The following is a 24,916-nucleotide window of genomic DNA, read 5'->3' on the forward strand; positions in this document are numbered from 1 at the left end:
ACAATTTGGAGTAATAACTCATTTTGTGATTTTGGAATACTGTCAGGGCTACAAATGCAACATCTCTAGAGTCACAACTATTGTTGTGGATTATTTTGTGGTGTTAGTATGTAGAGTATACATAGTAACTGGCTTTTATCCTCAGAAGAGAGGCAAAATATTACCCTTAAGATAAAATCTTAAAGGGATTAAGCAATTAGTGTAAATTTTCTATACCAAGTGTAATATTGTTTTTTTCTTTAAAAGATCACTGTTTTCATACTTACCTAAGATGCTACCTGTATGAGAAAATCTACTCAGATTTCTCAAAGTAGGGTTGCCAGTTTTAGTTGGATGTGTTCCTGGAGATTTCATCACATGACATAATCTTTAATTAAAGATCGTAATTCCTGGACACTGGACAATCCTGGAGGTTTGGCAACTTTATCTCAAAGTGAACTTCTGTTTTGTTTTGTTTTTTAAAACAAGTTGTATCTGACAATGAGTATTAAGCTGTTGCCTAATTCCATGCATTACTGGCTCAAACATAGCAATGTACATGCTACTTTTCAGGCAACAATGCATACTAATTTTAGTTATGTGAATGCTTCCACCAGTGAAAAGGGAAAGTGAAAGGAATATAAAAAACATCACTCGGACATTGAGAGCCAGAGGCATGGATTGTGGGGAGGGAGGGAGAAGGGATGAGGTGGAGGGAGTGGGGGGAGAGAGAGTTAATGCGTGCATCCACCTTCTTGCTTTATTTTAAAGACTGAATTTTCCAGAAAGAAAATTGCATAAAGGGACCTGAACAGTATAGTATTGGTATAGTACAGATAGGTGCAGGGAGTCAACCGAGTCATGTATAGTCTTAATAAAAGTAAGTAATTTAATATTAATAAACTCTAAATGACCATTGTCAGCACTCTACTATTGTCTTATGTGCTCTTAAATATTGTCTTAAATAGTAGAAAGACAATTAAGACTACTGTATAGTCTTAAATTGTCTATTGCTTTAAATACCATATCTTTTCTCAGTGTTAGAAGCACTTTTTAATTTTGAAAAGCTCAACAAGGGCTACCTATAAATTTTAGGGGTTGACAGGAATGTGACACACTCAGCTTTCTATAACAGTTATTGTGCCTCTTATTCAGCTTGTTATCTAATAATAAACTGTGCCTCTTTCTTCTCTGGATCTTCATTTTTTTCTTTTATTTTGCTTCAGTATTTCCCTTTCCTTCTACCTCTTCCTTCTCCTTTTTTTCACTTGGCTTGGCTTTTTTTTTCCTTCTTCACTCTACACTTCACCTTTTTTTTTTCTTTTTTCATTTAAACTGGCATTTTGCTTCCCTTGACTTGAGACTTTTTGTTATTAATTATTATTCTCATTGACTTGAAGCTTTCTTTCTTTCTTTCTTTCTTTCTTTCTTTCTTTCTTTCTTTCTTTCTTTCTACATATTCAGAGATTCAGGGCTACCTTAAGGAACTTGCCTCGCCATTGAGAATTTCTACACCAAAGTGACCATTGAGAATATTACCTTCTTTGTCACCGTATCTTCTCAATGGCAGTTCTGATGCTCTAGTTACAACCTAACCCATGTAACATGTGAGTCTCCTGTGAGCTGGACTCTTTCAAACCCAGGCTGGGACTTTCTTGGGATACTCCAATTTGCATTTAGCTGGTTAACTAACCATTTTTTCTGACAGAAATTCTGTGCTCTTCAAATGTTTTAAATATGCTACTGAATCCAGAAGTGAGCTATGGTCAGGGTGCCTGTTTATTCTGCAGCTGGAGAATCTGCCTCATAATCCATTACTTATTGTAGAATTTAAAGATTTAATATAAAAAGAATTATATATATATGTATATAATATAATGAACTGAGTTAAATTGAAGCAGTGTTGTCTTCCTGAGATGGCAAATGGCTTGAAACAATAGCATTGAGAGGTGTGAATTGCCCTGTTCATTTCAGTTGGGTAGTTGAAAGCTGAAGAGGACAGTTTGAAAATCAATATTGTTAACTGTATAACTGTTTATCATTTTAACAGAAACATCCAGCCAAATATGCTCATTCCACAATCCTAAAATGCTTTCTGTACTTCGCCAGATAGCAAAAAATCCCAATATTCTCTATACAGTTGCCAAAAACAGTTGACCGCTTCTATGATGCAGTCATGAATTGTCCGTACTGAGCCAGGCTGTGTCTACACGAGGGAGCCTATGTTGGTGTAACTATGTCACCATAGCCTCCTAGTGTAGACACAGTGTATACCGAGAGAAGGAGTTTTTCTGTTGGTGTAGGAACATCATCTCCTCAAACAACCTTAGCTACATTGACAGATACCCTCTTCAGTCGGCATAGCTGCATTTTCCTGGGGATTTTGTTGGAATAGCTATGTTGGACAGGGGCGTGGTTTTTTTCCATGCCCCCGACTGATGTAGCTACGCCAACATAACTTTTAAATGTAGAGCAAGCCCCAACAGTGACACAGACAGATAGCAGTAATAGCAGGTGTAATAAAACCTACATTAACTCATTGGGTGTGTCCTTAAGTATTAAGGACCATAATTTTAAAGGTATTTAGGTGCCTAATTCCAAATGGCACTTTAATAATCTGATTTGGGTGTCTTCCACAAACAGCTGCAGTACAGCAAAAATGTAAATAAGTAAGCTATGATTTTAATGTTAGGAACAAAGGAAATTGTGGCAAAGCTAAATATTAATATCACAACATTCCAGAAAATTGTAGCGTCTATAAAAATGTTCACTTTCAAATACCTGTTTAACAGTGCTACACACACACAGTTATGATGATGATATCTTTTCCTCTTCTGTCTAAACAAAACCAAATCCCATTAATGGATATTTTAGAGTTTGAAGAATTCAGTGTGTAATTTGTACTCTTGAGATTCTGCATTCCCTCATTCTATTCCTAATAAAGAACTAGCTGCCTGTACTTCTCAAAATGCCTTCGGATACTAATCTTCAATCTTGAATTGGTGAATCTTTTGTACAATCTCTAGCTCTGCTTCTTATAATGTTATAGTTGCATAATTTCTCACATAGCTATTAAGCATTCCCAATGTGGATAGAAATCTACAGAGTGAGGCTGGAAGTACAAACAGGAAATCTAATAGGATGTAACATGGAAAAATACAAATGTAATACACATGATTGGTTTAAAGATCTCAATCATTCAATGGAAGCAGATGTCAAAAAGGGTCTAGCATAAGGGTAAAATTCTCCCCTGATCATTGTGCCACTACAAAGTTTATGCACCACTTAAATCCAATTTAACACATTTTTTAAGGCTTAAGTGGAATATGTCTTGTGGAAGCTCTCTGCACAAAGGGTGATTTTCATCCTCAGGGCACTAGTAGACGACAAATTGGATATGAGCTTGCAATGCAATATGGCAATACAAAAGCCACGTTCACTCTTTTGAAATGGGGTCCTGTTGTGTAAAGCACATATAAAGATAACTGCTAATAGCAAGTCATCATGTTTTAATTATTAGCAAATAATTCTGTGTGTGTGAAAGAGAGAGAGAGGGTGAGTGGAAGGAAGTTGGTATATAATAGTTCTCATTCAAACTTTGGGGTGCAACACACAGTGCCTTTACAATTTTTATTGCAAAAGTGTGGATACAGTGCTGGGACACTCAGTACTAGAAAGATATTGAGGAAATAGAGTTAATTCAGTGAAGAGCAACAAAACTGATACTTGGGCCAGAAGTATTGTCTTATAGGAAAGATAAAAAGAAGGCATGGATCAGACATGCCAAACCCATGAAAAAATACAGAAATTGAGCTTGTTTTTGGCTTAATTGGCTTGTGAGTTGCTTGTTGGCTAGTTTTTGGCTTGCCACTTGTTGCTCGTTTGGCTTGTAGCTTACTGCTTGTCATTTCTTTTTTTTAAAATCAGTTCCCAGCAAGAAGGGACAAGGTGGTAGGGGAGAAGCAGAGGCAGGGGGCAAACAGGGGAAAGGGAGGAAGACAGTCAGTGGTGCACAGCAGGCCCACCACATGCCAGAGGGATCTAGTCACACAGAGTGTTGGGGTTCTTAGTGATTGGCTTGTTTTGGCCTTGTTTTGAAATGGGATTAGCTTGTTTTTTGGCTTATTGTGAAAGCCGGGGTGCTTATTTACCGCATGAAAGTTGGTAACTGTGGCATGGATGACACAGTGTATAATAAATATAAAGTAATATTTTTATTATGGTTATAAAGTAGATCAATATCTTTAGATATTGGGACACTTGGTTAAATTAGATTTCATATAGAAGATGAAGATCTGCAGTAATTGTTCAAAAATTTTTGAACAATGATCAGCCATTTCATATTGTTTCAAGTGTCTCTATAAAGAGGCACAAACAGGCCTTTAAAATATACTTCACCGAATAATTTATCATTACATAAATACAGTTGATATATAATTATTTATATATAATTATTTGATTATTAGACTAACGACTGTAAATTATACAACAGACTTCAAGGCTCCAAAGGGGCCATTACATTCCATCAGATTTAATATCCACTCTTTAAAAGGTCCTAGAGGAGCAATTATAATGTATTAGGTCAAGACTGGGATAAAAGTTTTCCATATATTTCTTGACAAAATAGACTGAAATGCAGTAAATAGTGTGGAGAATCTTTAAAGATAATTTTAAATGACTATTGAAATGTAAAGGAAATTTACAATTCACAAACACAAACTTGATTGAAAAAGAGGTAAATTTGAAAGTATGTCTCACTGGAGATCAGCTAAATGCCCAAAATTACACTTCTTAAAATACTAATAATTCTAAAACTTTTGTTTAAATAAATAAAATGAACAGTTAAGAAATCCAGCCAGTTCCCCATCGCTATGCTTCTGCAGCACTCACTGTTGATTATCAACCTTAACTCTGGGCCCAATTTGTTCTTACGTGTTTTTGCTAAATTCATCTAAATGTATCCATCCCCATCCCTTCTCCAGTTGTTGGTGAGCTAATATAAATACAGAGGCTCTGTGTTGAACTGTGTATACACACTTTTTGCATGATGAAAAAATATTTATAGGTCACAAGATGTGCTGACAGTATATTAAAGATCTTCAGATGCTTAAAATATCTGCAAAGTTGATTTGGAGGCAGAAATAAGTCTTTAGAATTTGCAGGACATAATCTAATATAATATGGTGGGGCGTTTTAAATTAGTACTTGACAGTATTTCTTTAATGAGTATTTCCAGAATTGTTTTGATACCTTAGTTAAATATTAAATTGAAGACCAGAGGCATTTATTTTTGTATTATATTTGTGCAAGTAATACTTGCTCAGTATTTTATAGAAACCCAGCTGTTACATGGTAATAAATTGCTGGCTTGCAATTTGTATTGCCTGTAGAAGTTGTGTGTCTAGTTGCATTATAACACACATAAAAGTAGTATTGTGAGACAGGCAAATCACGTTATCTAGATTCCTTTTACAGGAACCTTTAGGATATGATTATATTCATCTTCAAGTCTCACCAAACAGTAATATACTGTGTAATGTATTTCAGACTTCAAAATCTCCTCAACTAATTTGATATTATCTCCAGCTGGAATCCTGCACTCTAGCAAGGTTTATGCTCCAAGATGATACTACTGATCTCCTCCATGTTATTTATGATGAATATGCAGGAGAAAATTACTATATTTATAGCATGCTTCTTAGACTGACTATGGAGCTGAATATTCTTCAGTATCCTACAGTTACTAATTTACCACATAGCCAGAAGACTCAATGCATATGTTAAACTAGTGTCATATTTTTTTTAAAAAATGAAGATGTTATTCAGCATGACATAAATGTGAAAGATATTTATAATTATTATAGCTTTCTTGTCCCTGTCATTGTACTAGATCATTAATTAATACTTTTAAAACCTATTTTTCATGACATTGATTGAAACAAAAGATGCTTTAAATCCAGGAAACTGATGTCTCATTACATGAAGTTGCAGCATTGGGAAATAATGTTGGACATGCTGCTCTTTCTGCATGTTTCTTTTCAAAGCTTTATCTAATAAAATATACCCTGAACCAGTCACTAGCATAAATAAAATCTAAACAGTAAAATACCTTTTAAAAGTAACTTTTGTTAAACATTGTTACCCCATAGCATAGCACATTAGGGTGGGAATGCTGTTGTTGGGGATGTTAGTTTGTGTCTTCCACTGAAGAAACTGAAAAATCAAATAGAAATTACTGCCAGACGTAGTATAGTAGAATAGATGAACTAACAGTTTGTTCGGGTTTGGCAATTTCTGTGTTACTGCATTCTACTTAGAGATCTTACAGATTCTTTTAAAACAGTCCCAGTAAGTAGTCACATGTATGTAATAAGGTATTTGGTCATTAATGGTATCCACATACTATATAAGGTGTGAAGCTTTTATTTCTGGATTGCATGGAGGCTTTAATAGATTCTAAGGACAGAAGGGCCCATTTGTGACCATCTAGTCTTGACCTCCTGTATAACACAGGCCATAGAACATCCCCAAAATAATTCCTATAGCATATCTTTGAGGGAAAAATCCAGTTTTGACTTTAAAATGATCAGTAATAGAGAATCCACCACAACATTTGATAAATGTTTTAATGGTTAATTACTCTCACCATTAAAAAGTTATGCCATATTTCCAAACTGAATTTGTCTAGCTTCAACTTCCAGACATTGTGTCATACCTTTCTCTGCTAGACTGAAGAGTATTTGTTTCCCATGTACGTACTTACATACTGTAATCAAGTCACCCCTTAACCTTTTGTTTATTAAGCAAAATAGATTGAACTAGCTGATTCTATCATTATATGGCATATTTTCTAATCCTTTAATCATTCTCTTGTCTCTTTTCTGAATCCTCTCCAATTCCACAAGGTTTTTACACAATTCATCATAAATTGGTAACCCAACGGTCATTGCTAATTATGGCTCAGATCCTAAGCCCATTGAACCTGATTGGCATCTGTCTAGATATTTCAGTGGGCTTTGGATCAGACTGTATATATTCAATAGCACCTATTAGCAAGAATCATATTATTTTCCATATATAGTAATTTATGCATCAGAGTAGGAACTTGCAGATGCTGTATTGCAGGGCCTTTTGAGAAAGATTTATTGTGTTTGGACTTATTTTTTATGTAGCTATTATTTTTTCCCAGATTTAGCTTCTCCCCCCCCCACCCCTTTTATAATACAAGAGTCAAAATATAGAAGATCTGTTCTGAATTTCTAGTTGTAAGCTGCCAATACAGAAAGTAAACATATATAATGTTACAGTTAGAGACACTAAAAATGTATTAGTTTCTGTTTCTTGCAAAATTTCATGCAAATACTTCTGCCAATTCATTTGACATGGTTTTTAAGCCCTTGGAGGGAAAAAACCTCCACTGAATTTTGAGTGCCTAAAAATTCCCTAATTTTTTCCCCACAAATGTGCTTATGAATTATTTAATCCTAATTTTGCCATTTTGAAATTACTTTGGTCCTCATCTTTGGTAATGTTGGCTTGTGGAAAGAAGTATGCATTTATAGAGCATACCAGAGAAAGTCACAGAAGCCTTTGTAATATATTACATATAAATATGTGCACACATAAAAGCACAACAAATCAACTGGAGATGGAACTGATCAGGAAGATATGAACGCTGATTACATGGCTAGATGTAGCCCATAGATTTATAAGAGGCCCTGAACATTCCAGTCAAGATACATAGAACTGTGGGCAGGAATGGTGAAAAGAATCAAGTGTGAGGCCAAGGGCTTCACCATAGCCACCTGTATACAAATCTAGTGGTGGAGAATCTCTCTATCCAAACCTAGGAAGGACCCTGTCAAACCATGTGGCTCTCTGTCCCCATATAATCCCCTCCCAACCCTTGCCTTCTTGTGGGCAGGTGACCTAAGCCACCCCTGTCCCCCACTTCCACCTCAGTAGACTCATTGGTTGATGGACTACATCCAGTGTTTTTGAGAAGCTGATAGGGCTTCTCTGAAATCTGAGAGGATCTTCAGGAAAGCGAAGGCAATAGAATATTGTTCCTAGCACACACAGACTGATTCATAGCCACTGTCTGCAACTGCCATGAGCATTTTTTTTTTCAGATTGGCTTAAAGAGGCACAAAAATCCTCCTGAGAAAATGAGTCAGAATGGGTTTGTGCTAGTCCTCCTGGTCTCACAGGCTAAGCTCACCCAATTAGAGAATCAAAAGTTATACCATATTATTTATGTGATTCGTCACAACCAATCAACCCAGTTCAATTAAAAAAAACAACAGTTCAGACCAGTACTTAAGACATGTTTTTTTCAGTCAACCTAATAGGCAAGAGAGCATTCACAGGAAATTTGACTGGAAAAAAATCAAATTTGTAGAAAAATTATCTCCACATATATATATATATATATATATATATATATATATATATATATATATATATATATATATAATTTTGTGAACATGAAAACTGGCCATTTGTGTCTAAATATTTTTCTTATCAATAGTTCATCTAGCTCTAGTAATAGTCTGTGTATATGAATTGGTGTAAACATGAAAATCAAGTGGAAGCAATGTTTTTTTTTAAACCAGTGAAGGGCTCAAATGTGAATATCTATCATGTTTGTGGTTTCCATTGACGTTAATAGTAATTCCACATATTTGGAGGTTTAGGCACAAGGATCTTTTTGATGGGCTATGAATGTGAGGAAATTCCTGGAGAGGGCAAACATATTGATTATGTGAGTGGCTTTCATGTTCCTTCCTTTTTTGAAACCACGGAGCTGTCATGTTGTATTAGAAGTGTACTGAGCAACTTAATTAGCTGCATAAATAACATATATGATATAAAAGCGAGATGAGACCAAAGACACTTTCTTGACCTGAAGGCCTTTCTCAAGGACCTAAACATACATGGCTTTCCTGTCTCTTCGTAGAATCATAGAATATCAGGGTTGGAAGGGACCTCAGGAGGTCATCTAGTCCAACCCCTGCTCAAAGCAGGACCAATCCCCAACTAAATCATCCCAGCCAGGACTTTGTCAAGCCTGACCTTAAAAATATCTAAGGAAGGAGATTCCACCACCTCCTTAGGTAACACATTCCAGTGTTTCACCACCCTCCTAGTGAAAAAGTTTTTCCTAATATCCAACCTAAACCTCCCCCACTGCAACTTGAGACCATTACTCCTTGTTCTGTCATCAGCTACCACTGAGAACTGTCTAGATCCATACTCTTTGGAACCTCCTTTCAGGCAGTTGAAGGCAGCTATCAAATCCCCGCTCATTCTTCTCTGCCGCAGACTAAACAATCCCAGTTCCCTCAGTCTCTCCTGATAAGTCATGTGTTCTAGTCCCCTAATCATTTTTGTTGCCCTCCGTTGGACTCTTTCCAATTTTTCCACATCCTTCCTGTAGTGTGGGGCCCAAAACTGGACACAGTATTCCAGATGAGGCCTCACCAATGTTGAATAGAGGGGAATGATCACGTTCCTCGATTTGCTGGCAATGCCCCTACATATACATCCCAAAATGCCATTGGCCTTCTTGGCATCAAGGGCACACTGTTGACTCATATCCAGCTTCTCATCCACTGTAACCCCTAGGTCCTTTTCTGCAGAACTGCTGCCAAGCCATCCGGTCCCTAGTCTGTAGCAGTGCATGGGATTCTTCCGTCCTAAGTGCAGGACTCTGCACTTGTCCTTGTTGAACCTCATCAGATTTCTTTTGGCCCAATCCTCTAATTTGTCTAGCTCCCTCTGTATCCTATCCCTACCCTCCAGAGTATCTACCTCTCCTCCCAGTTTAATGTCATCTGCAAACTTGCTGAGGGTGCAATCCACACCATCCTCCAGATCGTTTCACTTTCACCAGAAAAATGTTAGGTAAGCTGGACAACAGATGGAAATGTATCTTCTCCCCATTTATTTTTATTGAGCTATTGAAATAATTACAAGGACATAGTCTCTCAAAAGACAAAATCCAAAACTGAATAATAAATCACATAAAAGAGAAGAAATAAATAAAATCTATATAAAATACTTATAAAAATGTCCATAAAAATTAACACCATAGAGACAGCTGAGTATGGGGAAAATATTGAGCATCTAGTAGCTATCATTTTTCAAATAATGTAATTTAGAAATGTTGGCATACAAAAGCAAAAACTCAGAAAGATATATAATAAAAAAATAAAACACTCAATGTATTATTGAACCCAGTTTTCACCTACAGGAAATGAATTCTGTTTTTTTTAACAAGTTGTTATTAATTTATTTAAGCTGAGATAAGGGGAGAAGTATTTTGCCATTATCATAGCAAAAAGATATTTTTAATTTAGCAGAGTTTTGTGAAATTTGTAATCTGGTGATTCTCCCATTCCTGAATTGGGCCATACTCTATAATATAGTGTATATTCGATCATTCTTAAACCACAGGTTCAGCTAGGTTTGGGCACCTGCTTTTCTTCCCTTTAGGAGCCTGTGTCCAGTTTGTTACAGTGACCCAAAATAGCCTTCTTAAAATAAAGTATTGTTTAATGTTAATGGTAGGATCAAAACATAAGAGAAGACAACAAAAGTTCTACATGCATGTCTGTCATACCCACTCCTTCCTTGGCAGGCCTATCTTACCCCAGGTCCAAACTTCTTGTAGGACTGACTCTGTTTCTTCTTCTTAACTTTCTCTTCCTCTGGCCTTGAAAGCCTCTTTAAAACCAGCCAAAGGTCTTTGTTCTCACTTTCAAAGCCTGGACCCGCTGTCCAAAACCAGTTTTATGAGTTCCCCAGCAGGTCAAGCCAGAACATCAGTGCCAAAGGCCATTGTATTATCTCTTCAGTGTTTTGCAACTACCTTCCCCCAAAGTGTTTGTTGAGGGATGTGTTACCTCAAGTCATAGTCTTGCTTTCACCTTTGTTTCCCAGCAGATCTGTTGATTTAGTCCAAGATAGTCATACAGTAAATATCCCAATAACCAGGTCAAGATATAGTATTCATAAATTATTGCAGGCAGCTCCAAATCCATCTCAGAGAAGAGAGCACCAACGCTACAGCTAATAAGTTTCATTGTCAATTATTTACTTTAAAATATCAGGAAATATTGAAATTTAATTTTCTGAAACTGTCCCCCAGGCAGCCCTTCCACGCTGCCTGGCCCGTGCTGCCCGGGGCTCCAGCGGCAATTTGAAGGGCCCGGGTCTCCAGCTGCTGCTGCAGTAGTGGCAGTGGTAGCTGGAGCCCCAGGCCCTTTTAAATCGCTGGCCACTTTTTACCAGTATGCTGTACTGGCTTACTTCCTTCCGGTGTACATTCAGTACTAAGAGCCCATCCTTTCCTCAAAGAGCTTACCAACTAAATAAATCAGACAGACAAAGGGAGGAAAGGTGGAAGAAAGGGAGTGTTATGATCCCAGATGATAGCTGAGGCACAGAGAGAGATTAAGTGGCCTATCAAAATTACATAGGACATCTTGTGATGCAGCCAGAAGCTGAACACAGATATTCTGGGTGAAATCCTGGCACTATTGAAGTAAATGGGAGTTTTACCATTGATTTCAGTGAGGTCAGAATTTCACTCTCTGAGCTCCCATCTTGTGTTTTAATCACAAGACCATCCCTCCTTTTTCAGTTTGCAATTTTGATAATATCAACGTTGACAAATTTCTCTTTGCCTTCCTCCCTCCTGTTTGGTGGAACGATAAGAGGAGGATAAAAAGATATCAAGACATTTTAGGAGATGAGGGGGAAAATAGCTCCTTTAAAACAAGTACTTCTCTGTAGTGTGCCTCACTGCAGGAAATTCAGAGAGAATAATAAGGGAAAAATAGATATTAAAAAGGAAAGTATTTTCCCACCTAAAGAAAAGAAAATATCCATATAAGTGAGAACAGAGGAAAAATAATTCTGTCCCTGCCCGGCATCAGGTGCTGGGTTTAACATTGATGAAAAGAGCCCCAGCTGGTTCCATGCAGTAGACAGAAATATATTTGTAAAGACAACTTTCAGCTAATTTGGCTGTTGTGTGGTGTGAACTTTACCAATTGACTTGTAACTGGACCATCCTGTCAATGGGAAAATAAACCTTACAAGTATCGAACATGACATTTGTAAGAACATCACTGTCATCTAGGCCACTTGCATTGAATATGCAGAAAATTATAATTGGGCTAACAAGCCTGGTAGTTTGGCCTACTTCCAATTATACTGTACAGCCTCACTTATGCCTGTCCTTTATTTACTAGTGTACTGTAGATACTTATTCTTCAGGTCTCATGGCACACTCAGGATTTTCAAAACCATTAAATATTGTGGATAATTAAAATATAGTGAACCACAAATACTTTGCGGCTGAGTTGTATAGTTACAGTCTTGAATTAGGATGGGTCTGGCTCACTGTTAGATTGTTCTTTACCCCCCCATCCCTACCACTTACTTGCCTGGCCAAAGGAGGGCTGCTGGAATGGCTCTGGCTGTGGGAAGAACGCAAGAGCTGCTTGAAACTCCCACTTGTGAACAATTGAAAGTAGAAGGTGCAGAAAGGAGTGGGGGGTTTGATGAGCCTTGATTCTTCTCTCTTGGTTCTTCCTTCCCCATACCCGCTGGAAAGAGTAGGTGGCTAGGTGCATAGTGGGAGTAAGATGCACCCCAAAAAGGGGTGAAATAACTCTCTCCCTTCCCCAACCAAGGGGGTATCAGAGTAGGAGTTGTGAGTTTCTGAGACACAATTCCTCCACAAAGTTCCTTATGGGGCAGTGCAGTGTCACAGTGCACCCTATGCCTTGGGCTGAGCTGAAAGGCACAGTCTTGCCCATAGTATCTTAGTGCAATCTAAATTTGACAAGAGTGGCTCAGGTTAAATTTCAGTCTCTGATTATTAATACTTCTATATTATGTATTGCACTAGTAGGCATATGGCCTGGGTAATGGAAGGTAGTTCTCGTGATGATCTTTAGAAAATTTAGGGGAGGGAAGGCAAATGTGGAAATACACTTCATGTGTTTCTTCATGTTTATGGCTAGATTGTACACTTACATACCATCCTGAGTATGGAGGATGTGTAGCTGTCCCACTCCAGAGGAGCATTGCTGTCATTGTGCCTCAGACACCCATCTGAGGCACAATTTCTCTAGAGCTCCTCTTTTTCACTCAATTTGAGTCCTTGACAAGACACAGCATGCTCCTGCTGCCTGGCATATCCAACCAGCTTGGGTGGCTGGTGCATGGGAAGGAAATGAGCCATGGCTGTACCTATTCCTGTTTCTCCTCTCTCTTCCTCCTCACTCTCATTTTCTAATGCGAGGAAGTATTGGCTCTCAGCCCCATCTCTCCCATTCTGACAAGAGCCAAAATCCATGCACAATATATGCAGCCATCTAAGGGAGTGGGAACCCTTTACTCTCCTTCATGGCTGTGCACAATAGGCTTTGATTCTGCACTGGTCCACTTCAGTGGATGCAGGATTAGGCAGGATGACAGCACAGTCATAATATGTTTAGGTTAAAAGTGTTATATAACATAGATAAGCAACTATTGGATATGTATTTTCAGAGCTGTCAGATTATTTGGTTATATGCCTGTAAAATCTTTAGACAAACTTCCGTCTACATATCCCTGCACAAATGTAAGATTTAGCCTATTTTCAGGGAATTAATGCCTGCCATGTGGTTTATGCAATCCAGCATGGAGCACTCACAGGGAAAACTGTCCTGTAAGACTAATACATTTTTAGAGTTTGGAAATATGTATAATGTTGAAACTGCTATTTATGATTAATGCTAAATGATTTTACAGTACTTCTTGCGATACTTTCCAAGGTCTTTGGGGGGTTTGGGGTTTGTTTGTTTTTTGGTCATATACTAACTAAATTAAAAACACAGGTCAACTCTCTTGACAGAACCATCAGTCAGAAGAAACCTCAAGTAAATTGGTCAAATAATGTTAGAAATAGTTTTTGTTAGCTCTGAATCAATATTGATAACGTTTCTCTGTATTCTTAGTAAGTAGACCCTCTGTCTAATCTATCTTTGTTCTCTTCTCCTTGTGCAATCTTTCCCTTGGTTCCAGCGGCTGCTACTAAGAACAAAGTTAAAGGTGAGTTTCCACTTCTGCTCTTTGATTTTCATTGCATGGTTCTGCAGTACACATTATCTCACTCGAAGTATCTTTTTTTTCTTAATTACAAATCTGGCAAAGGCATCTATCAGAGTTATGCTCTGATAGATTACCCGTTTGGGCTTCTATAATTGCCTATAAATGCAAAGTGTTTACTACTAGTTATCAGCCATCACTCTGTTTTTATACTGTAGGTTGCTAGAGTTGCTACAGTATGACGGGAAACATTAAAAAAAATAAGTTGGCTAAATGGATAAATATAAACCATATACCCTACAGTTTGCTCTCTTTCATATGTTTCATAGTAAGATAAAGCTATTTTCATTTTTTTAAATCAAGATCTATATAAAAGCTAAAACTTCTTATATATTCAAAAATGCCTAATAAGCAGGGGTGCTCAGAGCCAATTAACCAATTTGTGAACCCTGTTTATGATGGAAACCACTTCAAGCCAGGGAGTGCTGTTAGTCCCAGTACTCTTTGTCCCTATGCCAATAAGTAATGTTTAACTATTCTATATATATATTTTTTGTCTCTAGACCCTGTCATAAAAGTCTTAACTATTTGTGAGTAGAGAACCTTAATGCCTCCAAACCATTCCCCTCTTCTTTCTACACGAGTAGAAAAAGATCATAATTCTTTATTTATGACAGCATACCCATGCCCCGGAAACATACTATAATCTTATAAACAGAGAATTATAACTTCATCATAGAATCAGGAGGAGTGTGAAGAAAGGGAGTCAGTCTACAAAGAAATAAAACGTAATTATGAACATTTTATCTTCAAAAATTAGCCATGAAGAAAAGATTATAAATTGTTACCTCACTTTCATATATCTGAAGTACTGACTACTTTACTCCTAGACATAAAGGAATTTCTCTCATTCTGACCACTCTTAGATGCTGTTGGACCAATCAGAATTTTATTTCTTGTTCTGATATTGTAGTGTCATAACCCTTTAGGATGTGGTGCAGTACAACAGTGGCTTTGCCTCTGTTTCCCTTTTGGTGTTCGACCAATCTACCCAGCCTGTAACACCTTCTGATTTGAAGTGTTTTTTGTTTCTGATGAGGTCACATTAAAGTTCCACCCCTTGTGGGATGCCCCAAATCCTAAATGAACCCAAATAAATGTAAAATTTTCCAGCCCTACTGGCCAGGTTCTTCACAGACTCTTCACCCCTTCTGGGCTATGTAGTATACTAAAACAAATCCTTCCACCCTGCCTGGACTTGTGCAAGCCATGGGGACATCTGCACTGCAGCTGGGAGGTGTAATTTCCAGCTCAGGTAAATATACACTCACCAACTCAAACCTATTGCGCTAAAAATAGGTGTGTGGCTGTGGTGGATTGAATATGTATTTAGGACCTATGATGGAGTCGTACCTGGGCACCAATTAATCCGTAAAAAATACAAGATTCCTTAATACCATTCAATATTTTAAAGTTACTAAGTTATGTTTCAAGTTTCCCCTACAATTTCTTCTTCTCCCATTGTTTTCTCCTCCATTATTTTTAATAATTTAAAAAGAGATATGATATATGTTAGACTGCTTTGTAGCAGGTCTGACAGTGTGGGCCCAATTGCAGAATCAAGGTGTAGAAGTCCCTATTTTATCTGTGTTATACACAGGGATTTTTTTCTGATTATGAATTTCCAAATGTAGTTAACATTTCATTAAGAATGTGCTTTTCACCCTGAAGATTCCCAAATCTCTGATTTTTTTTCTATTTTTAACAGAGTGATGATTTTAAAGTTTTATCCTTAACTTATAGTTCCTTATGTATTTTTTTTAACTCTGAAGGAACATTGTTGAGTAAAATTTGACTTATCATATTGCCACTATATAAATCCATGGTACACCCCCATCTCGAATACTGCATGCAGATATGAGCATCCCATCTCAAAAAGATATATTGGACTTGGAAAAGATTCAGAAAAGGGGAACAGAAATTATTAGGGGTATGGAACAGCTGCCATATGAGGAGAGATTAATAAGACTGGGACTTTCCATATTTGACAAATCTAAGTATTACATAAATATTATTAATTGAATGCTTTCAGATGTAAATACAAAAATAAATAAATAAAGCTAATTCAAGTAGAATCTGATTTAGTTGGCTGATTGTGCTTTGTTGCAGTATTACAATAGTGAAACCATTAATTAAGCTGGAGATCAACTTGTTTCCACTCATGCATGACTTTCTTTTAAGAAAAAAATCTCCTTTTTGGCTGAAACTTTGCATGCATTTTTAAACTTGGGGGAATCAAGGTACATAGTATCTAACTGAAAATGTGCTTTTGTGTGTGCATAAGATGAAATTTCCTAGTGTCAGCAGTGACGCTATGGAGTAATGTTAAACTATTGCAGAACTTCATAATGAATAAGCAAGCGAAGAAGAACACACACACAGACACAAACCACTGGTATCCATAAAGAAATACTCCAACACCCAACATTTGCCCCACATATGTATGCACTGCCCGTCAAATAAGAGGGACTTCCACGCATGGACACATACTAGGAACTATAAAGAGAACCAAATGTATACACAGGCTCCACTCATCTAGGAACATTGACACACATTTTTCACCCACACAAATACACACACGCTAAATAGATACACTGCAACCATCTTATAGTAAAGTGATTTTAACATTGTAACAAGCGCAAATCTTTTATAAGGTTTGGCTGTTCATTCTCCTCAGTCTCTTCTTGCTCACCTCTCCAGTGGCTGCAGGGAAGTCACTGCTTTTTCTTTTCTTCACCGCCCACAATGTCGAAACAGAGGCACCAAATAGCTTCAGGAAGTTGAGCACCACACTGATCCTATGGCCCCATCTTTATTCACTGTGGCTGTAGAAAGAAATAACCTTCTGTGGTGTCAGGAGTGAAGCAGGTAGCCTCTCACTGCTTCTTCTTAATGCTCTATCTGAGTAGTGAAGAAGTTTCAATTTCTAATTCCCTTGAAGTGCAACACTCAGTTGTCAGGTAGTTGTCTAATACTGCATTTGAAATTGTAACTCACTAACCGTTGAAGGAACACTTCACTCCAGGAGGAGTTTCTCTGCTGATACGAATCTCAGCAGATCCCCGGTAATCTCAACAGATTCCCACTTTTGTTGTCTGTGCCCCTACTTGTGGGCATGGTGGCAATCCTCAAAGTTCTGTGCTTTTAGTTTCAGCCCTGGGCATCTCACCCTTGTCCCCTCCGAATTCTAGGGACCCCACAGTGCTGCTGTAGTGAGCTTCTTCCTGAGACTGTTTGAGGAATGAGTTCTTATGGAACCACTCTCTAGAGCAATGGTTCTTAACCTTTACTGCAGCCTGCACCCCTTTGGTTCTCAAAATATGTTCTCGCACCCCTTATCAAAAATTGTTGAAGTAGGTCAGTTCTTTAAACCTAGATATAGCGTAACTATAGAATGAAAGAGAATTATATATTTATTTTAATTTTGCAGTAAAATTAAGAATACATGAAAAATTACACGCTTTTTTAAAGTTTACCAGCTCAGTGACTCTTCTGCTGTTGCTTTTGTTCAATGAAGTTCAAGAAACGAGGAACTTTTTTTGAAATAGCCACACACACATCATCACTCACATTTTAAGTGGTTTCTGGCCTTTGTTTTGATGTGTAAGGGTGGTGAAAATCCTCTCTCACACACGTATGTAGTCGCAAATGGCATAAGGATCTCCAGCGCTGTCTTCGCCAGTTGTGGAAATGGTGCTAGTAGAGCACACCAGAAATTCTCACGCTTCATTGTCTCAAAATCCATTTGGATTCGGCCGTTGGCTCGTAATTCAATGAGATAATCTTTCATCAAATCACTATTGTGGATGGAATCCAGGTTAAAATTTCTATCCATCTATCCATTTCTTTGCCACATCAAGATCTCCAGCGGAAAAATATCCGTGGAAAGAGTCACTCAGCTGTTGCAAAGGCTTTGTCACTTCAGTTTTGATGGTCATTTCTTCATTTTCCGAAACAACTGTTTCTTCAAGAAAAGGAAAGTTAGTGAAATTTCTTTTCTCAACGCGCTTTATCCAAACTGGAAGTTTCCGAATAAAAGTAGATAACTTTTCTCTGGCCATTACCTTGTTCATCCCAGTTCCTTGCATAGACGTGTTGAGTTCATTTAGGTGTGTGAATACATCTGCCATGTAACTGCTAACAGTTGGAGGCTAACTGAATTCAAACAAAGCCGCGGTGCTGCCACATCATCATCTGCGCATGCGTCAAGAAATACCCTGCAACGTGGTGGTACACTGTATTTTGTAGTGAGATAATTTCACTACAATTAGCTTAAAAACTTGAAAATATTTTTTGTTTGTATATTACAGTAATTGTTAAAAAATGTATAATGTTAATAAATACATAGGTTTGATGAAACAAAGTAGTTGCACTTACATGCCCATGCTTAATTTGTGTTTTTGATGATTTACCTTCTAAAAAAATCTGGCATGTCTCACACCCCCAGAAAGGGCATCTCGCACCCGCAGGAGATGCGTGCACCCCAGATTAAGAACCACTGCTCTAGAGAGACTCTGTCCTGGAACTCCTCGCCACTTTGTTGGCTTACTATGCTGTCAGTCTACAGCAATGCTTGCCAACCAAAGAATGGAGGAACCTACAGTTATGTGACTGACTCCAAGCAGTCTGTTGGTGCTTTTGGCCTTGGCTACATCCCCAGATTTTGAGTCCACTTATGCCTATTCTCTTCTTGAAGTGTTCTCTCAGACTTCGTTCTGCACCATATGTGTTAGCATATGGGATTGTTGAAGCCTGCAGCTCTCCCTGCTTTGGTGAGTCTTGGTTCCCTCCTTATTTGCTCATAGAGAGTTTCATAGTTTTATCTCCTACTTTCCCTGGTATTTTCTAGTATCTAGAAAAAACTTTGCCAAGCTGATTGGTTCTTGGCCCTGTGGTATTTAACATTTTATCAGTGACTTAAAAGAAAACATAAAATCATTACAGATAACGTTTGCAGATGACACAAATTGGGGGAGTGATAAATAGTGAAGGTCACTGATACAGACTGATCTGGATCTCTTGGGTGCAAGCAAAAAATATGAGTTTTAATATGCCCAAAGGTAAAGTCATACATCTAAGAAGAAAGAATGTTGTCCATGCTTACAGGCTCAGGGACTCTACCCTGGGAAGCAGTGACTCTGAAAAATATTTGGGGATCGTGATGGCTAATCAGCTGAATTTGAGCTCTGTATGTGACACTCTGGCCAAAAGGGCTAATATGATCCTTGGATACATAAATGGGAATCTCAAGTATAGAGGTTATCCTCTGTATTTGGCACTGTTGCAAATGCTGCTAGAATACCATGTCCAGTTTTGGTGTCCACAATTCAAAAGGATGTTGATAAACTGGAGAGGGTTCAGAGAAAAACCACAAGAAATATTCAAGGATTAGAAAACATGCTTTATTGTGATAGACTCAAGGCTCAATCTGTTTGTTGTAAAAAAGAGAAGGTAAAGGGCTGACTTGATTACAGTTTATAAGTACCTGCCTAGGGGTAAAAATTGAGAATGGGCTCTTCAGTCTAGCAGAGAAAGGTGTAACATGATCCAGTGTCTGGAAGTTGAAGCTAGACAGATTCAGATGGGAAATAGGGCATACATTTTTAATGGGTGAGAGTAATTAACCAGTGAAACAATTTACCAAGAATCATGGTGGATTGTCTGTCACTGGCAATATTTAAATCAAGATTGGATATTTTTCTATAAGATATGCTGTCAGAATTATTTTGGGGAAGTTCTATGGTCTGTATTATACAGGAGGTGAGACTAGATGATCAGAACAATCCCTTCTGGCCTTGGAGTTTATGAATCACTGAAACTCCAGATGAGGTAAAACCACGTCTTTGATATACAAGGAAGACTCATTCTTGCAGTGCCTTTGGGCAGTTTGACTGTCTCTGCAGTGACAGCTGCTTGCAGATATTGCTACGAGCATCCAGGTTCTGGATACAGTGTATTAAATCTCTTTTGGCCTTCAACACTTCCAGGAAGCCTGGTCCAGAATGCTTGAAAGGTTCAGAGCCAAGCTGGGCATCCAAACTGGGCACTGCAGTTTTGAATTGGTGCTGACCATGATCATAGAATCATAGATTATCAGGGTTGGAAGGGACCTCAGGAGGTCATCTAGTCCAACCTCCTGCTCAAAGCAGGACCAATCCCCAATTTTTGCCGCAGATCCGTAAATGGCCCCCTCAAGGATTGAACTCTCAGCCCTGGGTTTAGCAGGCCAATGCTCAAACCACTGAGCTATCCCTCCCCGCTAGATGAAGTGGTCTTGCCATCTGTATGTGCCATCTGTACTGACAGAAGAAGGTTCCATTTTGAAAAATAAAAGAAAAATAGCCATTCATCCTAAATATTTATTTTCAAAAGCTACTGCTTGCACTAATGAGGTGGAAGGCTTCGGGAAACTAGAGTGTAGTATGTGTTTGTATTTGCAGGGGAATGCTGGAGGGTGCAGGAAGAAGAGGAAATCTTGGAGAGGGGAATATGGAGGACAGGAAAGCGGAAAAAAATTGGTTGAAGTTCAAGTGAATGTAGACAGTGCAAATGGAAAGGGAAATTGGGAGTGTAGGTATGAGGAAAGAGAAATGTGGAGTATGTGAGCAGGGGCATGAGGAGGACAGAAAGGAAGGAGAAAAAAGAAAAAAAAAACAACTAATCTGTCTTCAAAAATAAATTTAATCTAATCTGGGACTAGGTGTACTTTAATCATATGATGGCATTACTACAGGGAAGAGTTAAAGTTATTTGAGTCCTTAAGTATGCATTTTTATACTTTATACTACTTTTTAACTTTAACTCTACATTTCATAGGTTTATAACACCTGTTTTGTGGAAAATTCCCATTGTTTTCTGGGAATACACACAACATAGTATGCTGAAATCCCTAGAAGATCAGCACCACCATATATTTTGGAATTACCTTAGAAGGTACTTAGGAGATTGCTACGGGTGCTTATTTACATAGCAAGGGTCTATACCACACAAAATTTTGTACAATATATAAGTGTGATCTAGTAATCATTATCAACTTTACTGCTAGTCATTCGTAGTTTCTAATGTAAGGGGACATATGCTTGGAACGCCTTCAAGATCCTGTGCAATGTGTTACCTATCGGTCCTGCAGACACATTTCTGTTATTTAATTTAGATGTGAAAGGGGCCTGAATTACCATTTTAAAAATTAGTGTGTGGAAAAAACAATAGACACAGTCGGCCACATAACAAGAATGCTGAGGGGAAGAGTTTTCTATGGAGCTATTATACTTCCATAAAACAAGGGGCCCAAACCTGTGAGATAGGTCCATACATGGCTATTAGCTAGGATGGTCAGGGATGCTACCCCATGTTCTGTGTATCCCTAAATCTCTGACTATCAGAACCTGGGACTGAATGACAGGGATGGATTACTCTATAATTGCCCTGTGCATTCCTTCTGAAGCATCTGGCATCGACTACTGCCATAGAACAGGGTACTGAGCTAGATGGACCATTGGTCTGACTCAGCAGGGCCACTCTTATGTTCATAATGTAGCCTTAAATTCCAAATCCTGTCTGACACCACAGAAGCTTTTCCTGTCATCAGGAAATGAAGTAAATGAACTGAACATCGAAAGAGACCCAACTAGTAGTATTTGTCTTATTTGCATTATCTTCCAAAAGTTCAGAGCTGTTCAGTTATTAACATCAGTCAGACAGTACTTTGTTACAGAATGGTGTGTTATGCAGGATAAATAAATCTGGGTATCATCTGCATAAAAATGATATACTGCATCATAATGGTAAAAAATCCAAGTCAGTTGAAGTGTATAGATATTGAAAAATGTAGATCCAATACAGAGTCAGGGAAACTCCATAATTCAAAGGAGTAATATCAAAGACCCATTATTTATGGTTACAGGCTTTCACCACTGAGACAAATAGAAATGAAAACCTGTCAGATTCCATCTTTAGAGGGTGATTACAAAAAGTTGTTAAGGCAGTCTTAGTAGCATGATCTGACCTAGGTAGGAAATATTCTGGTACTATAGTATCACTGAGATAAAACAGCATTCCCTCTTCTACAGACATCTCATTGTCCTTTTGCTGGGATAGATTGATTTAAAATAGGGTAGATATTTAAGAGTTCCCTTGAAAACAGTGGACATGTTAATAAGTGTAGGTGGTTATTGAAAGTGTTCTTTTGGGAGACTGTCATGGGGTGTATATACCCCATGCTGGACCAGCAACCAAGGAGTTAATGCAGGTACTGTTGGGCAATGCTGATTGGCAGCTTCACAGCAGCTGGGAGAATAAAAGAGCTGGGAAGCAGATGGGCAAGGCTGCTGCCAGAGGAGCAAGCAGGCTGGAGAAGGGAACTCCTGCCAGTAATCCGCTGAGAAGCAGCTCCAAGACCGCATCCTGAGAAGGGAGGATCAGACGAACAGGCTGAAAAGCCTACAGAAAGCAGGAGAGGTAGGAAGGAGCACAGGGCATGGCCGGAGTTGCTGTGTCCTGATTGTGGTGAGCTGACTTAAGGGCCCTGAGCTGGAACCCAATGGAGTGGGTGAGCTGGGGTACCCCTACCAACCCCCTGAGAGACTTAGGAACTGAGGGTGGTTTTCAGACCCCCTGGGCGTCAGGACCAGATTACTAGGAATAAAGAGATAGTCCACACACCCCAGTAGGACATGGGCAAGAGGGACCAGCTGACCACCCTGCCAGACTGAGTGAACTCTGGTGCAGTTCTCTGCCTGGCCAGAAGGGGTGTTGTGGCATTAACACACCAGCCCACAGAAAGCATTTACATCCAAAAGAATTCCATATCCAACATGTTTAGTTCTTTGAAAATCTGTTTACTTGTTTTGGTGCCTAAATGGGAGCTGGGATCTTTTCAAAATCCAGTCCATAGTCTCTTTACCCTCTCTGCTCATCCAGCAGGGATCACTGGGTAAGAGGGCTCAAAGTGGGAAGAAGTCTGAAAGCCATCTGTGTGAGGAGCACACCGCTAAATATGCTTTGCCTGGTTGAGTGGCTAGGCTGTGTTGAGAAGAGAACAATAGTAGTAAAAAGGCACCTGAAATATGTGCTGATGCTCCTTTCTCTGTGTTCCCACCGAAGGTATTAAGTGATTGCTCAATTGGGATTAGTTGCTAATAGAAAATTTTGAAAGGAATTGTCTATTAGTTTCCTGCTCCCACTGGAAGAAAACAATTGGGAATTGTATAAAATTGCAGGCAGCCTCAATTCTAGTTTTCCATACTGTACTTTTTCATTCCCGCTACTGTTTTGGAAGAGGAAGTTGGGAGCATAAACCACGTCATCCATCAGGATGCAATCTTCCCTGAGTGTGGGAATCTTTCTAAATGTAAAAATAATGTGTTAATGATAATGTCCTCTATCTATTTGTTTAAAATTAGCATTTATTGCCCAGAAATTAGTACAACAGGCCAAAGCAAATCAAGACAGCGAGTCTGGGTCACAAGTGCAATAATTCATCCAATAATAATAAGCACTGCAACTAGTTTAAAATCTCAAAAATACACTGTGGGATGCAGTTCAGAATCAATAAATAATGAGGCAGAAGAAAATTTGAAGATATAGGAATGGTATGAGCGCTGCAGTTTTCAGAAAGTTCACAAAACTCTTGACATGTTTTCCTCACATTCTAGCTTGCCTCAGAGGAATAAACGAATTTATAATAGTGATAATAGTACTAAATAAAGTTTCTGGCTGTTCTTTACCCTCTCCAGTTATATTGGAGAAATAATTGGCCCTGGTTTCTTTCAGAGCTTTCCAATATTGAGACAACATTGAGATTTCCACATAATAGTGTGTATTCATAGCCCAAATGCTGCTTGTTCTTCCAGCCAGCATCCTTGAATCCTTCAAGGCCTCAAGCTCTGTTACATAACAAGAAAACTGCCAAAATATGAATCAGAAATTTTGTCTGAATTGAAGCAGTTTCTCAGCTTTACTGGAAATAGTAATTATACAATTTTACAGCATCCTCTACTGTTTTTAGTATGACAGGTTTCAGCATTGCAGCCGTATTAGTCTGTATCCACAAAAAGAACAGGAGTGCTTGTGGCACCTTATAGACTAACAAATTTATTAGAGCATTAGCTTTTGTGGGCTACAGCCTACTTCATCGGATGCATAGAATGGAACATATAGTAAGAAGATATATATATATATATAAACACAGATAAGTTGGAAGTTGCTATACAAACTGTGAGAGGCTAATTAGTTAAGATGAGCAGGAGAAAAAAAAACTTTTGTAGTGATAATCAAGATGGCCCATTTAGACAGTTGATGAGAAGGTGTGAGGATACTTAACTTAGAGAAATAGATTCAATATGTGTAATGACCCAGCCCAGTCTCTGTCATTACACATATTTAATCTATTTCCCTAAGTTAAGTATCCTCACACCTTCTCATCAACTGTCTAAATGGGCCATCTTGATTATCACTACAAAAGTTTTTTTTCTCCTGCTCATCTTAACTAATTAGCCTCTCACAGTTTGCATAGCAACTTCCAACTTATCTGTGTGTGTGTGTATATATATATCTTCTTCCTATACGTTCCATTCTGTGCATCTGATGAAGTGGGCTGTAGCCCACGAAACTTATGCTCTAATAAATTTGTTAGTCTCTAAGGTGCCACAAGTACTCCTGTTTTTAGTATGGTTTATTTTATATTTGTTTTCCAAAAAACCCAGAGCAGTCATTCCAATCAATAGCAACATAAATTGCACAGTAAAATCATAGCAAGCTTGAACCAAACGGA

General features: G+C 38.2%; 1 protein-coding gene across 3 annotated transcripts in view; it reads left to right on the forward strand.

Annotated features, from left to right (window-relative positions):
• CADM2 (cell adhesion molecule 2) overlaps nucleotides 1–24,916 on the forward strand; it is a 1,053,908-nt gene that overhangs the window by 717,546 nt on the left and 311,446 nt on the right. For 2 of the 3 annotated variants that reach the window (XM_084621993.1, XM_084621992.1), the window contains one exon: nucleotides 14,062–14,088. The exons of the other annotated variant lie outside the window; for it this stretch is intronic. In XM_084621993.1, coding sequence (XP_084478119.1) covers nucleotides 14,062–14,088 — 27 coding nt within the window. The remainder of the gene's footprint in view (nucleotides 1–14,061; nucleotides 14,089–24,916) is intronic. 3 annotated transcript variants of the gene reach the window in all.

Source organism: Lepidochelys olivacea (genome assembly GCF_965140295.1).
Source record: "Lepidochelys olivacea isolate rLepOli2 genome assembly, chromosome: 1".
NCBI lineage: Eukaryota > Metazoa > Chordata > Testudines > Cheloniidae > Lepidochelys > Lepidochelys olivacea.